The sequence below is a fragment of the Cariama cristata genome, unplaced genomic scaffold (assembly GCF_000690535.1).
Source record: "Cariama cristata isolate BGI_N322 unplaced genomic scaffold, ASM69053v1 scaffold13352, whole genome shotgun sequence".
Classification (NCBI taxonomy): domain Eukaryota; kingdom Metazoa; phylum Chordata; class Aves; order Cariamiformes; family Cariamidae; genus Cariama; species Cariama cristata.
In genome coordinates, this window is record NW_009603332.1 from 1 (window position 1) to 16,251 (window position 16,251).

General features: G+C 41.8%; 2 protein-coding genes across 2 annotated transcripts in view; one reads left to right on the forward strand and one right to left on the reverse strand.

Annotated features, from left to right (window-relative positions):
• The first annotated feature begins 1,287 nt into the window (after window positions 1-1,287).
• Window positions 1,288-13,829, forward strand: NUP54 (nucleoporin 54kDa). Its single transcript, XM_009695140.1, is given in 13 exon segments — window positions 1,288-1,336; window positions 1,339-1,560; window positions 3,927-4,010; window positions 4,123-4,257; window positions 4,982-5,208; window positions 7,728-7,915; window positions 8,789-8,985; window positions 10,744-10,798; window positions 11,352-11,445; window positions 11,952-12,059; window positions 12,438-12,557; window positions 12,909-13,019; window positions 13,351-13,829. Coding segments are annotated over 13 exon segments (1,719 nt in total). The 3' UTR covers window positions 13,480-13,829.
• A 1,730-nt stretch (window positions 13,830-15,559) lies between these two features.
• Window positions 15,560-16,251, reverse strand: part of PPEF2 (protein phosphatase, EF-hand calcium binding domain 2) — a 16,149-nt gene continuing 15,457 nt past the window's right edge. The window contains exon 17 of the mRNA XM_009695141.1: window positions 15,560-15,870. Coding sequence (XP_009693443.1) covers window positions 15,692-15,870 — 179 coding nt within the window. The 3' untranslated portion in view covers window positions 15,560-15,691. The remainder of the gene's footprint in view (window positions 15,871-16,251) is intronic.

A 16,251-nucleotide genomic window follows, 5' to 3' on the forward strand; every position in this document is an offset into this window, starting at 1 on the left:
TGGCCTCTTCTCGGCGGAGCCGGTGAGGTGCGAGCTCTCCCGCTGTTTTCTCCCGCCCGCCTTCGGTCAAACGCTGTCCCTACCGTACCGGCCGGGCTTTGTTCGATTTTTTTTTTTTTCGTCCTCCCGCGTGAGCAGCTCCTAGCGCCGTGGTGGGGGGGGCCAAAGGCGTCCGGGGCTTGATCCCGCCGAAAGAAGTGTGAGTTGCTGCTCTGCGGGCCCTTGTGGTGTGGTGATGCATGGCGGTGCCTGGTTAACGCTCACTCGGATCGTCACTTTTGATTGCCGTAGTGCTCTGTGGGTGAGAGGCTGCTCTTGGAAGTTTATTTTTGAGCAGTGTAAAAGACAGTGCTTAACTTGTAAAGGAAGAAAGACTTTTTCCCTCTTACTGTTTTGCTGTTGTCAATTGATTGTCAGTCTGGGTGAAACGTAAGAGCCTTCTTTACTCTCATTTAGTAAAGTAATTTTGTTGGCTTTTACAGTAGACACTCTCAATAATTTCTTCGGACAGGGCTCATCTTCGCTGCAGTTAGTCTGGGCTATACTGTGTGGGCTTTCGGTCTGATTTGCTGCTTTAGACACAGACTGTCTGGCCCCATCCTAAGTACAAGATAATCTTACACTGCTTGTACACTGTTACAAGGTTTATTCTGCTCACAGACCAACACTAGAGGGAATTCTGGGATCACACCCCAGGACTTCCCGTTGCCTGTCTGTCTGTCTAGCATGAACCTCTTCTCAGCTACTTCTGGGGAGGGAATCGGGGAGCTGCTGTATTAGCGTTTTTCTTAGCGCTGAAAAACCTGGATGTATCAGGTAAGTCACCAGCACGCGCTGGAGTGCACAGAATAAGTCTGCCCTAGAGTATTTGAGGCACGGACGGTGCCTTAGCTGCTGGAGTTGTATATTGTGGTTATTCTGCTATCGCTGCTCGTATGTGGGTATGGTGTTAGCGTGAAGATAGTTTATTCTTGCCTTGCTGGTAGCTTGTGAAATAATTATGCTACTACCAGTTGCACTAGCACAGATGCAGCTGTATTGAGCAATCTTACGCGGTTAAAAATTACTCTTAACGGTAATGTTGAATCACATGGATATTTTCACCTATAGCTTTGAAATAAGGTGGGAAAAAATGTTAGCTGCTTTATATGCAGTATAGTTGAAAAATAGCATGCTTACAGCAGTGATGTAGGGAGAGTGGGTTAAACGGAAAGCTCTTAACTGTCCTCCTTGTGTTCAATAAATAATGTTTAATGCCAGTTAATATCTTACTCTTGTTTTTTAACTATGCCTGTCTTGTCTGTGGTGATGGAAAAATATTTTAGCTTTTCTTCCCTGAGCCTACCTTTTACTTAGAACTAATGTTACCTTGCTCTTTTTCTGCTTCCCGCTTGTCAGGATTTGGTGGGCTTGAAACTACAAACTCCACTGCCAGTGGGTTTAATTTTGGGGGTTTCGGATTAACTGCTAATCCTGCAGTGAACTTTAATATTGGGAATTTCGGTGTTTCCACTACCTCAACTCCACCATTCAATTTTGGTAACAGTCTGGCAAGTGCAGGTAGATAATGCATAAATACTTGTTCTGTAATAAATGTTAATAGCAGGGGTCCAAGAATTACATTCCTAACTGAGAATCTGGTTTTAATACTAATCTTCATATCCAGCAAAGACTGGAGATAAAAGCTCTGAAAGTGGAATGGGTTTGAGAGCCATAGGCTTGTAGGGTTTTTTGCCTATTAAATTCTCAAGAAATAGCTGTTGAGGAAAAATAACCATGTACAAAATACTCAGTCTCTGAAATGGAAATGAATTGTCATAACCTACTAGTCTCACCCAGTCTAAAATTGGGCCTCGATTACCTAGCAAAACAGCAATGTCAGTTGTCCCTTCGGATCCAGGCGATCATGAACAATTGCAGAGCTGGTCCCTAACGCCACGGTTCCTGACATGAGATTCTTGGACTACTGCAGTCATGTTTTCCATCTTCCCCTGTGTCTCCTCATTGGCCTTCCATTGGCTGTCATGAATGCACTACACCTCAACAGTTTCTGTGGAGAAACAAATTTTATACGATCAGCACAAAATGGCATCCCTCGCTGTAATCTGTTTCCTAAATGCTGTTCTGTACCCTGAGAGAGCGTGCATCCCAGGCTCTTGTTAAGAGATTCTCTGTGCTTCTGGGAGGGTCTTCTGTGTGAGGGGGGCGCTGGGTATTGATTAAGAAAACCATTCATGGCCCCATGTAGATCCATCAGTTCTGAGCGATCAGATGTAATTTCAAGTTAAATCTTTTCAATTTCATATAAAAATGCTTAACTGTATGGATTTCTAAGGCTTTTACTTGTGTAGAATTAGCCTGTGGGGTCTCGTTGCCGCTGCTCGTATAGGAATTACATTCATTCCACAGTGTCATTGCTCCCTGTGTTAGCGTACTCTGACCTGTTTTGTGCACTCAAGGGATCTGATTTTGTGTTTATTTGGTATGAACACTATTGGACTGTATTTCTTTAGCTGAATTTGAACTATTCCAGAAGAGAACTTGAATACTTAATTTTCTTTATCAATTTGCACTCTTAGATCCTTTTTCAAGAACAGATGACTAAATTTGTTCTGAGTACAAAACTACCTAAAGATTGTGTCATCTGATGGTACTCCCGCTAGGGTTTCTCACTTGCTGGTAGGACTGAAACTTCAGCGTTACAGGGAACAACTTCTTATATACACTTGCATTAAGATGTTTGCTGAATGAAAATAAAATGCAATTGCATGCCGGCTTTGGTTTAAGCTTTTTATTCTGTATGTATACAAGAGGGTGGTATGGGTAGTAGGTCTACAGAGACCTTTTCTCTCTTTTTTTTTTCTTTTTTTTTTTTTGTATTGACCCGTGAGTTAGCAGTAACAGCATCTTTTTGACAAATCCTTTGTAGCAGACTGTCTTTCTTCATTTGAACAGATGTAAAAACAGCTTGAAATGGAGCGAACGTGGCTTTCCAGGCCAGACGTGCACAGCCTGCACCTTGGGCCAATGGTTCATTGGCAGCACTGCAGCAAAGAGATGGTGTGGTGGCATCCCACACCTCTGCAGCCTTGTGTGCTGCGAGGCTGCTCGGGCCGGCAATGCCTGTCTTGGCACAGCCGCCCTATTGAGCACCTCTTCTGGGGGGGCACACGGGAAGATGGGTTTCTCAGGGCTTTCTCTGGCATAGTGGAGCTGAAACCCTCACTTAGATCTCCTGCTAGCCAGTGGCGGGTTTTCCTGAAAATCTGAGGAAGGCTGAGTGCTTTTGCATCTGTCCTCCTCTGATAGTGGTTGAGCCTCAAAAGGAGATTTAGTGGGGAGGATGACAGGGAAACTAGGCTTAAAAAAACCCCCCACCTTGTAGAATTTTACCTGTGTGTAGAAAGAAATGGTTGCTGAGACAGCATTCCCACGTAAGCACGGCAATTGTGTGCACCCTAGCCTCAGGCTTTGCTTGATTTATTTCTATTTTTGCTCTTAAGAGGTTAGGAATGTTTAAAAAGCTCACAAAATGTAAGATTGTTTATTAAACACTTAGCAACAACATTGACTAGAAGTATTCCTGAGAGTGAATCTGACAAATACTATTATTAGTTGTGTCTGTCAGGAAGGAAAGCAGGTTCTGCTGGTAGAGGAATAGGATGTTAGTTAACTGCTGCTTTTTCATTTGCATTCTTGACACACCATAGATGAACTGGCTTTCTGGTCTTGTTTTCTCCCCCATTTCCTCGGACAATGAACTCGATACCCATGATCAATGTGGACTACATGCTTGTAACATAATGCATCCATCTGTCAACATCTCTTCTCATAACACCCCTTGAAGCCTGCAGTTTATTGTCATGTTATGCACAGCTGCTTCTCACAACGTGCTGTCTGCCTTACTTGCAAACTTTGTTTGTTAGGTGCGTTTGGAGGATTTGGGACAACTACCACCACTGCGGGACCAGCATTTAGTTTTTCTGCTCCCACCAATACAGGCACCAGTGGTAAGAGAGTACAAGTCTGAAAGTATTTGCATCAGCCCTTAACAACAATGTTTTGGATTCCATGGGTACTGTTCTGCTCTTCTTCTCAATAATTCTTTGCTTATTTCCCTAGGACTCTTTGGTGCTACCCAGAACAAGGGCTTTGGATTTGGTACTAGTTTTGGCACAGGAACTGGAACTGGCTTGGGTAGTGGATTGGGAACTGGGCTAGGCTTTGGAGGCTTCGGTACCCAGCAGCAACAGACCAGTAAGTACGGCTTTCTCTTGATTTACCCCTTCCTTAGCAATGAAAGCGTAAGACTGCATGCCACAGGCACACAAGTGGCGGGACAGAAGTACATTATAAAAGGAGGCTGTTAAACTTATCTCTTGATTGATGGAGACTTCTCAGAAATTTGGCTTTTGAACTGCCTACATTTGCATGCCTTGCCTTTTTCTTAAATTAGAGCTCAAGCAAGTTTCTGAGCTTTACCCTTGAGGTTCCAACAAGAATATTCACCCCTTCAGTTTGGCAGTGGTGGAAGTAGTTACAGAGTTGATGTTGGCAGTCATGGCATTACTAGAAAGGGGAGAAAAACAGTGCTGAGTTTAGTTGAAATGTGAGTTGGATAATCACCAGCTGCAGGCTCTGAGTCCACTGAAATTATAATAACAAATCTGCCCTTCAGATTTAGATATCAAAGGTGACAGATGATGTCATGGGTCAATACAGATGTCTCATTTAAAGAAAAAATAAATTTTTTTTTTCCTTCTGACTCAGCATTCACGATCTTCTGTTGCTGACTAAGATTGGCTGTAAAAAGACGCTTTTAAAAAGCATTATCTGATATTGATTGATTTATTCTGTGCATTTATTTTGCTTCTCAAAATGTGGAAAGACATGTACCAATGATACGCAGGTGGTACGTGTTAGCACGCGAGCCTGTCTGGGTTGGTAAAGGAGTTGATTTGTTTTTCCTCATCCAACACAGCATTAGGAAGCGGCTTGTTCAGCCAGCCTGCTCAGACACCTGAGGCGAACCAGCTGATCAATACAGCCAGTGCCCTCTCGGCTCCAACGCTCTTGGGAGATGAGAGAGATGCTATTTTGGCAAAATGGAACCAGCTTCAGGCCTTCTGGGGAACAGGCAAAGGGTACTTCAACAATAACATCGCTCCAGTGGAGTTTACGCAGGAAAACCCCTTTTGCAGGTTTAAGGTATGGAATTGTTCACCTGCCCACAAACAGTTCTGAAGCAGTTAGTTGCTCTGCTTGCTGAGTGTCTGAATGACTCAGGAGTGTTAAATCAGGTTTTGTTACTGTTAAGAGTATTCGAAACAGTATTTTTCCAGGTAATGTACACAGTTCTGATGTATGCTAATTAAAAGGTTTGAAGACGTATAGGTGCTGGAAATCTGGGTGTTGTTGAGGTACTAGATAATGAGTGCATATATGGATCGTGAAGCTAACCTTTTTCTATGATAGCATTCCGATTAGTGCATGTGTGGTTCTGAATCTCTGGAAATGAATTTTAATGTGTATTTGTTTAGGTTACAGTATTAGAGAAACTATTTAAAATAGCCTTCACATCTGAAAGAAACTGTTAACATCTGGAATAAGAACTTCAGGGGCTTTCTTCATTGCTTTGCCTACGTACCATTTTAAATACACCAGCCTTCAGCTTTCTTCTGCCTTTATCCTTGCCAGCACTAAAGCTGACTCCATTCCTTGTATGATATCGTCAGCAGTTCCAGATCTTGCTTCTCATGTCAACAAAGAAGATGTAGCTCTTCATCCTCCACAAATCTCGCGCCTGCTGACTTTCTTGCTAAGCTTCAGACTTGAAAGTGGATTTGGGTCAGGCATGGTTTTCTCAAGCTGATTCTTTGAAGTGAAACTTTCTAACCTGAATGTAGGTTAATACCTAATTAAGGCTAGTTTTGATTATGCACATCATGACACTTCTATAAAATCTTTGCAGCAACTGAGTGCCTGCATAACAACAAATGTTTGGCTTCTGTTGCATTACCTTTTTAGGTGTTACCTTGAGTGTTTTGTTGACAATGCACCTGAAAGCTTATTTTCTTGTAAGTTGTGCCTGAAATGGCTTTAGAGTTCTCTGGGCTTTGAAAAATTGCAAAGTATAAGTTGTGTGATGCAAAATCAGTTATTTTAGAGTTTCGTTTACCAGAAGGAGAAGTTTTCCTTTCAGGTTAGATAATGCCTCGTACTAGGTTTACTTTTGTCTCTATGACTTGAGTATTACTAATGCCATTATGAACTCGTGTACCTTAAGCGAAATACTGAGAAGTTCCATGTACACCAGCAATGGTGGATGCTTGAGAAAAATAGTGGAGAAGGTGGTAGCACAGGTATCAGAGCAAAGCATCGTAAGCTAGTTTGGTTTATTGCCTCTGTAAGCATCACATATCTGATAAGAATGAAGCATCACCTGAAGGGTTTCACATGTATTCAAGGAATCCACTTGTACACAATTCCAGCTCTAGAAAAAATGAGAAGCATGCAGCTCTTAACCAAGAAAAGTGCTTCTGTCACTGTTGTGTTCCATGAGGGGACAGCCCAAGCAAAGGAGGCTGATTCTGCGAGGCTCACCATCGTGGGGAAATACCCTCTGCTGACAAAGACCAGGCTCTTGGACATTTCCCCAACTCATTTCTCTCTTCAGCTGAACTTGCACAAGCAGAAAGGCACAAGATGTCCACATACATGCAGTGTCAGGGCCTTAAAAAGCACCTGCTGTCCAACAAGTCACCAGCAATAAGTTGGTGTGATAGTTCATAGGCAAGACGAGATGAAAACTGCTGCTCTGCTTTTGCTTATAATGACTTAACAGTTTAGATCTTCCTTACTAGTCATGTGAAGTTTACACTGGAGCCGACAGGGCTTTTTTGAAATGGGGAAAGCATGCTGTTACTTAGCACAGATGGCAGCAAGTGTTCCTGTATTAGATTATGATGTTGAATTAAACATCTAACCTTACTACAGCTTTATCACAGCAAGGATAAAGATAACATTAAACTTTATAAGCAATTGTACAAAAAACCACCATGACGCTTGCTAACACAAGGAAAATTGGCTGTCCCAAATTCTTGTGTGAGAACCTTACTTGATGCATGTCTTAGCTAGTAGAAATATTCCATGCCCATGTTTTGACTTGTACTGCCAGGCAAACTGTCCAGATCTACAGTAGGAAAATGCTAAGAAATCCATAAAGATGTATGGTTGCCGTATCTTTCAGTTAGGTTGTGTCAGTAGCTGTTTTTCATTCAAACATCTGGAAATGTAATGTAAAACTCTTCTGGAACTCTAGTAATTTTTCTGTGTTAAAGTCTGGTCCACTGGTTCCTTTTGCAGCTTAGAAAAAGTGTAAATTTGTAAAATGTTCCTGATTGATATCAGCTCTGAAGTAGTATAAATACCCTGCTGAGTTGGCATCTCCCAATCCATAGCTTTTTTTTTTTTTAAGATGGGGAATGGATACTTATGAACTTCTTGTGAAAAATCTGAACTGTTTCAAAAGCTACTCTACTGGTGGCCTTGTGAGAGAACATTTTAAAGGGTGATTGATTTTATGTTTCTGTATCTCTGAATACGTTGTAACTTAAATTTTGAACCACTTGCTCTAAAAATTAAGGTGTTTAGCCTCTCCCCTTTATGCCACATAGATACGCTTTTGCTAAGTAATATATCCCCAGTTTTTGTTCGTTCATTTGCAGGCTGTGGGTTACAGTTTAATGCCCAACAACAAAGATGAAGATGGCTTTGTGGTCTTGGTCTTTAACAGAAAAGAAATAGATATTCGAAGTCAGCAGCAGCAGCTTGTAGAATCACTACACAAAATTCTGGGAGGAAACCAGACCCTCACTGTCAACGTAGAAGGTGTTAAAACAATGCCAGATGACCAGTATGTGAACTTCATGCAGTTTTGCTTTTTTAACTGGTATTGCATGCTATAAAGGGTTGGCGCTTACTCTACTCTGTCTCCCTTTCTCCTTAATTTTAGATCTGTTCATCCTGAGTTTGATTTCATGTCTCTCATTCCTTCATGTTGTGTTTTCTTAAGGTGTTAAGTTCAGTATCTTTCCTGTGTATGTTATGTGCTTTTGCTGGAACGCACAGCTTAGGACCTCAGCTCGGGAAACAGGCTTCTCCAGGCCTTGCTCAGCAGCAAAAATTGGAGATGAGGATGCTAACCATGCAGGTGGGAGAAATACTTAGGAGCTGTGAGGTATTCTTCACTTGGTCATGCATAAGGTGGAAGGGCGTTGGGGTGTACAGTCATAGTGTCTTTGCAGTGTTCCATGTTGCAAATGTTTGTTTCAGTGGGAAAGCTGCTCTGAGGCTAGTTGGGCTGGCTCATTCTGTATCTGTTACGTCAGAGTGCTGTCTGCTTTGACTTGTTTGGAGGCCTCAGGCTAGTCTGCCTGAAGTACTTTAGCACACTGACATTTCTGCTTCTTACTTTCCCACAGTTTGTTCATGCTGTTTTAAAGACCAAAGGTTCTAGATTATTCTTAATGTAGTACTCATATCACCATGTAATACGGTTGTTAAAACTGGGGGTTTTAACCTTTGTAATTTTGCAGGGTCTTTACAGCTTTTCTCTTTCTGCCTTGCTGTGTTAAACTCTGCATTTACCGGTACTTAATATCTCAGCTAAAGGAAGGTAACAGTCAGCTGGGAGAAGTGGTAACTTTGATTTAGGGTTGTTCTTTATTGGGTTAGTTTCTATATGCTTCTGACCTTTTTTTGACAGTACACATGTTGTCTTGCGCAGGACAGAAGTGATCATTTACGTTGTTGAGCGCTCACCCAACGGCACTTCGAGGAGAGTTCCCGCAACGACCCTCTATGCCCACTTTGAACAAGCCAACATAAAATCGTCCCTGCAGCAGCTGGGTGTCAGCCTCTCCATGGCCAGAACAGAGCTTTCCCCGGCACAAGTCAAACAGCTCCTGCAAAACCCTCCTGCCGGTACGTGGTCTGGGACTGCGCAGGGGCACGGTTGGGCCTCCGCTGAGGCTTTTTTGAGTCTCTGGGAAAAAGGCGGGTGTCAGCCCACTGGAAAACACCTTTTAAAACTCCAAGAGTTTCCAAGGCACTCTGACATACTGACACAGTGGCTTTAATTACAGCCGGTTTTCCCACTGAAGCGCAATGTAGTCTACCGAGACAGTTATGATTTATCAGGAGTATGCCACACAACACCATACTGTATAATTGAGCTATCATAATAAATAACTTCAACTTGTCCAATTTAAAAAAAAAAAACCAAGTTAAGTATCAGAAAAATAATGTCCTATATTCACTTCCTAGTTTTCAGAGGGGTCGCTTAGCCTGTACGTGTGGCCACAGTTAGTACCTATACAGCTTTGGTTTAGAGTAGTTAAGTGCTGTTCATGCCATTGCATAGGATAATTGTAGCTTACTCTCTGTGTCTATACAGTATCCATCCCATGTAGTACTTGCAGTGAACTCCCAGGAAAGCAGCCTGTGGTTCCCAGCAGACAGTATGTAGCATGTTCAGTAAGACCATAGGGTTTAAAAACACAGCAAAGGTTATGATACCGGCATTGCAAAAAGAACTTAGCTTACTCTTGCAGAAAAAACCAGACACAAGCAGCAGTGTTTTCCAGCTGCTGCAGCACTGGGGAGAAGTAGTTACTCTGTGCACAAGCAGGTTGGCTTTCTTTAATATTGGAGGCGTATCGTAAGGCCTGCGTAACAATGGCTGGGCACAGCTTGTTAGTCCATGACCAAGAAGGAAGCTGAGTTTGTAGGCTGGCTAGTCAAGCAGTGAGATGTGCAAGAGGTGTTAGTGCTGAGCTCTAGAGAAGCAGTCACACCCCGAGCGATGAGTTTTGGTATAAAGACAATAGGTTTTATGAAGAATGACCTGGAGTGTTGTGCAGTGGAAAATGTTATGGTAGCTGACTGTTCTGGTCTCCTCTTTAAGCTGGCCTGAAATCATTAAATTACTGGCACTTTTTTTTTTTTTTGGCATGTTTCTGTCTGGTCAGAAAGTCAATTGCTTCCCTGTCAGCGTTGTCTTTTTTTTTTTTTTTTTTTTCCCCTAGCATACCTAGGTATGTGCATTTAATATACTGATCTGATTTGCAGTGAGGTTTGGAGAATGTAATAACTTCCATCGTGATGTTGATGGACGTGTACAATTAGACTGCTTTTATTTTACATAATTGCCTGATGAAGCAGTTTATGGCAAAACAAGCAACTATTCTGTCAACGGATAGAATCCTTAGACAAATCCTGTTAGGGACCACAATAATTCCTACTGGGATTACTTTGCCAACTGGTTTGGTATTTTGATCACTTAATTACTGAATTTTTAAAAATTTTTTTTTCTAATACAGTAAGCAACTTGAAGAGGAAAGATGGCCCAAGTGTAGCCTACAGTGGAAACAACAGGAGTTTTTCCCCTTGAAGTATGGATTGTCCAATTTGATGACCTATGGGTTGTTCCTTTCCCATGCTTTCAAACCAGTAGAAATGCTTGACAGCCTTTTGGACTGAGCTTGCTGCCACAGTCCGGGACCAAGACTTTTAAGAACTACCCTTGTTTAATTAACCTTAATTTGTGTAACAGTCATTCAGGTTAGCGTAGTTCATACGGTTTGTGTTTTTCCTAGTATTTTTCCTGCTTAACAGCTATTAAGATGTGATATTTATTCAGATCTATCTATACTAAAACCTCATTTGTTTGTTTTTTTTAAGGTGTTGATCCTATTATATGGGAACAAGCCAAAGTTGATAATCCTGATCCTGACAAGTAAGTCTAATAGTCTGTCTGAGTATTTCAAAAAGACTTGGAAAGGGGAGAAATATATAATATTGTGTAGTACCCTTCAGGTAACTTGTAAGAAACTTATTAGATAGAGAATAAGTTTGTCAAGTGCTGATCTCATTTGAAGCAGTGAGGATGGCTAGAAATGCCTATCTAATCCCTTTACCTATTTAGGTTCTTAAGGGTTGTCAGGATAAAGAGCATTACTTCGAGTTGTGGTGTCCTCCATTATAGGGACTAGTTTTTGTGACTTATGGTTTTGCAACCATTATGTTTTTTTCTCTTAATTCCTGCAGGTGAAAGTGTTGTACCCTTGTACTCTCCAGTGGTTACAGATAACTTAGGCTGATTTCTTATGAAAAAGGAACAGGTTGTTAGGAATAGTGAGGACTCTAGAACTTAGTAAAACAAGATATGTTTATGTATTGTCTTAAATTATAATAGATTATCTGTAACGTTGGATTATATTCATAATTATTAATCCACACCACGTGTCTAATATAAAAACGCATTGTAAGAAATATTTGTATTCTTGTAGGCTTATTCCTGTGCCAATGGTGGGTTTCAAGGAACTGTTGAGAAGATTGAAGGTCCAAGATCAGATGACCAAACAGCATCAAACTCGATTAGATGTAAGGTTTCTCATCTTTATGGTGACTGCTTGCTGTTGATGTGCTATTAAATGAGTCTCCCCCCATGCCTCCTGTGTGGTGAAAACTAAAACTGGGACCAAGTGCATGGGGCTGTGACTCTTTATCACTATTTCCTAATATATTCCTTAATTACATCTTTTGGCCAAAGACTGAGCAGTGTGTTTTGGCTTTTGTTTTTTTTCACAACAATGAGCTTGCTGTGCTGTTATAGGCTAATTCAACCCAGCTGAATTAAGTTGCACTGGTGTGGACTCTAATTTGGGACCCAGTTTTGTGGTGCCTTCTGAAAATCCCAGTTGCATATGAAAATAAAGAGAAACCAGAACAGTAGAGGTCTAGCGAAAAGCTTCCTGAAAACATCTTTGGCAAGGACGCTAAGTTGCTGGACTGAATACTGTTTTGATGCTCCCGGTTTCAAATAAGGACTCATGTGTTCTGATATCAGAAACTCTGGTGACTTCCAACTGATTTCATCTCCTCTGCAGATAATATCAGAAGATATCAGTGAGCTGCAGAAAAACCAAACGACAACTATGGCAAAAATTGCACAGTACAAAAGGAAACTAATGGCCCTTTCTCACAGAACGTTACAGGTAACACAGATAGTTTAAATAACTCGTTCGGACACACAGCCTAGTGCCAGAAGGCAAACTGAGAGGAGGCAGGATGACCTCTGCCATCTTGGGCATGGCCAATGTTGAAAATGAAATTCTGACTTCATCTAAATGGTATTGATTTAAGTAACAGGCAGAGCTGTCAGGGAAAGCTTCAGGTGGGCAGCATGTCTTACTACTTTGGGAACCTTCTCTCTCACTTAGATACCGTGGGACTGCCCTGAGGTCTTGGAGCAGCACACTAAATGACAGAACAAATTTGATGAGACATGTGCTGGAGGAAGGGCAAAAAGACATGTGATGGGTAAAGAGGGGGGCAAAGTCTTCTCTAATGAACCTCAAAGGCTTCTTTTGTAGGTGTTAATAAAGCAGGAGATCCAAAGGAAAAGTGGTTACGCCATTCAAGCAGACGAAGAGCAGCTTCGTGTACAGTTAGATACAATTCAGTGTGAACTTAACGCACCTACACAGTTCAAGGTGAGTAGTTAACAGAACTTGGCTAACAACTCTGGTTTTTATTCACAAAAGAATGTAAGTTTTCCAAACCATGCATATAGGTTTGTTGTGGAAAGCTTTCAGAAGAGAAGTCCAGCAGTGTTACTAGGTTGTAGCATCATGCTCTTTGCTGCCTGACTGATAGGCATTTAAGTATTTTTGAGTTCTGAGAAGTATTGGAGTTGTTTGCCCTTTGCATGTCTTCAAAAAAAAAAAAATAAAATGGAATGAGTGGCAATGCTTCCTCTCCTGGTGACTCAAGGAGTGGTACAGGCTGGAGCTCTGACAGATATAAACGAGCTGTGTTTGATTTAAGCCTGATTCTCTTCCCAGGGCAGACTGAATGAGCTCATGTCCCAAATCAGGATGCAAAACCACTTTGGAGCAGTGCGGGCTGAAGAGCGCTATTACATAGATGCAGACCTCTTAAGGGAAATCAAGCAAGTAAGTATTACTGGGTAGAATCCTGGGATACTCTTTGAACTTCATAGTTTAAGCCAGCTATGCACTAACTTGGGAGACTGATCTGGAATGTCATGATTTCGTAATTGATGGTGAAGTCCTTTTTATTGTTCTTAGTGACAGTGCATCAAGGTGGTATACAAAACCACTCTATGCAGTTAGGCTATTAGTGTGGAAAATGCAGGGTTTCCTTCTTCCAAAGAAACTATGCCCGGCTTTTCAATGTGCTAAGGCCACCAATCTTTGAGAAATATTACTTAAAATCTGTGAAGTTGAACTATGCTCATGCTGGTTTTTCAACTATCATCTGCAGCATCTGAAGCAGCAACAAGAAGGCCTGAGTCACCTTATTAGCATTATAAAGGATGACTTGGAGGACATCAAACTTATAGAACATGGGCTGAACGAGAGCATTCCCATCAGAGGAGGAGTCTTCAGTTGACGTGGTGGATGCTGCTGGGCTTACACAGAACATGTTACTCAAGGTCATGGTTCACCTTCCAAGGCTAAAACTGTTGAGGTAAAATCACGTATCCTCTAGGAGCAATGGTATTTTGGCTGTTATCTTTAGAATTAGCAAAGCCTCTTCTCAGCTTTTGAACTTGACCTTTGGAAGGTTTATATTTTATAAAGCTGTATATGCTTTAATAAAAGAAGGAAAACTGAATCTGTTCAGATACTGGTTTACTATAAAACTATATGTACTATTGTACATTTTTTCCTTTTTTTTTCCTTCCTTTTTTTACAACAGCATTGTCCTAGAAATGCAGTGCCAAGGGAATTGTTCCACTTGTGACTTGTTCCACTTGTGACTTGGTTTGTGGAAAGCTTAGCCCATTTCTTGTTTTTGTCAAAACAATGAAGTAACATCATTATGTAAACAGCTAATTTAAATCATTACAGATAACGTATGTCGCTGTAACTATGACGGTCTCTGCAATACCAGTTTACTGGGGCAAGCTGCAGGAAGTTGATGTTTCCAGTTTCTGTCCTTCCTTCCGACTGCAAGGATCTGAAGGTTATGTTTTTATCACTTTACATATGTGAATTATACAAAGCTTTGCTGCCCCTCAAATAACAACAGAATGTCTAGGTGTTGTCTTCTGCCTTTTTTTAATTGCCAGAGAGTAATAAATTCAGTCTGACTTTGTAATAACTTGTGCATAGTTTGGCTCTTTCTCAGCTACATCAGCAAAGCAGTGAAACTGCGAACAACTGCAGGTTAATGCACTTCCCTCTCCTCCAGGCACTGCAGGTAACAGGCTATCAAACCCGATGCCACAGAGCTGTGTGGCAGCCTCAGTCCCCAAACTAAAATACAAGGTCATGTCGCTTAGATCCTACCTGGTACCAAGTACTGCAGAGCAGGTGGCTACTACATGCGTTGGAGAGACAGCTTCCCCCCCACCCCGCCAAGTTGCCTTTTTTCCCTCATTATGGAGGTCACTGAAAATAACTGAAACAAAAATACATTATTCTCTGTAGTAGGAGTTTGTACAGCAGAAAACTCAAACAGGGTAGAGACAGGATCATTTTGTTCATTAGCCACCAAAAAAAAAAAAACACATTTCCATTCATAAAACTTGAAAGATGGAAAAATAGAAATAGAGCCTCAGCGTGTTAGAGCCTGTCTTGTGCATTTGAGAGAGTATTTTTGGAAGCATGGTTCCAATTAACAAAATATCTCAAATGTGCAATACAGGCTCTAGCAGGGGCCTCCTCTTTAGAAGAAATTGAGTGAGACTAGACATCTCTTTTTCAAGGGCCAGGGTAGCAATCTCAGTGAAGTCTTCTACCATAGGGCCCCTGCTAGAGTGACATGCTAGTGCTGCATGTTTGAAATAAATACGTTTTTTTTTTTTTTGCAGACACTTCAACACCCCCTCCCTTTTTAAGCTGCAGTTGTACCATGCTTTGACAGTATTGTGAACATGCAGCATAGGTGCTCTAGCAGGGGGCTACTTGATCCTGCTACCCTGGCCTTTGAAAAAGAAGGAGTCTCAATAGCTTTCTTTGAAAAGCCCCCCTGCTAGAGACAGTTATGCACGTTTGAGAGAGGTTTTTTTTTGAAGTGTTGCTCCACTGCACAGAGTAGCTTCAAACTTACAGGACAAACTTATCACAGCAAAGGAACAACAGAGGGGATGCAGGTATTGTCACTGCAACAGCACTGCTGCTAACAAACAAACAAACAAGAGAAGGCATGAACAGCCCAGGCCCAGCAATATAGAAAAACTGTTTATTAAAAGGAAAGCTGTGCTCTAGCAGTTGCTACCTGGTTAAAACACAAGAAATACCTTTACTTGCATTTTACTACACTCGAATAGACCTGTAACATTTCATTATGTACATTGACAAGATAAACTAAGTTGCATCTTCCCCTTGAGCAGGAATTCCTACTTAAAACACAGCTCCTTTTTAAAAATGGTCAGAATTGAAGTGCAGCTTATCTGTGTTACCTGTTACCTTCCCCAAATGGATCACAGCTGTTGGCTACGGCCATCACTGTTTTCAGCCAGTCAGTGCTACAGCTACCTGCCTTCCCTTCCCCTGCTTCACATCTGCAGGCATGCGCTGCGGTTAGGTAGGAAGCGGTCTCCCTGGCTTCGCAGACAGTCAAGGCATTGGATGTGGCAACCCTCCCCAGGTTCTCACTACTGTGACTGTTTGACAAGGCGGAAGGCTTCTAGGAACTCGTTGAAGTCGATGTTTCCATCCTTATTGAAATCAATGCTGCGAACTAAGTCGTTGATGCCGTCATCCGTGAGTTCAATGTTCATGTGCGAGCTGAACAGCTTCCAGGTTTGGTGGAATTCCTCAAATGAGATGAGACCTGTGGAGACGGAAGGCAAGATCACCACGGGCACTGCTGCCACTCTGTCCCCACTCAGCATGCAAGGAGGGACTCCTGCTCAGGTTTGAGCTCTTGTCCCACCCCTGCTCCCCACACACCCTAAAAGAAGGAAAGAAATCACTCATAATCTACATTTCACATGCTGCAACTAAATTTCCTGGAGAACACTGGCTAAAATACAACTTCAAGCAGGAAAGCGACATAATACAATTTGGGAGAGCAAAAGAAGGCAAAGACTGTTCTATTTTCTCTTTCCCAAAATAATTCGGTGGAGATGACTACTTGAAAGCAGCTAACGTTCAAGATCCTGAGTACACTGCATTATTGTCATTGCTCTCATCACAGTTTTTGTTCTGCTGA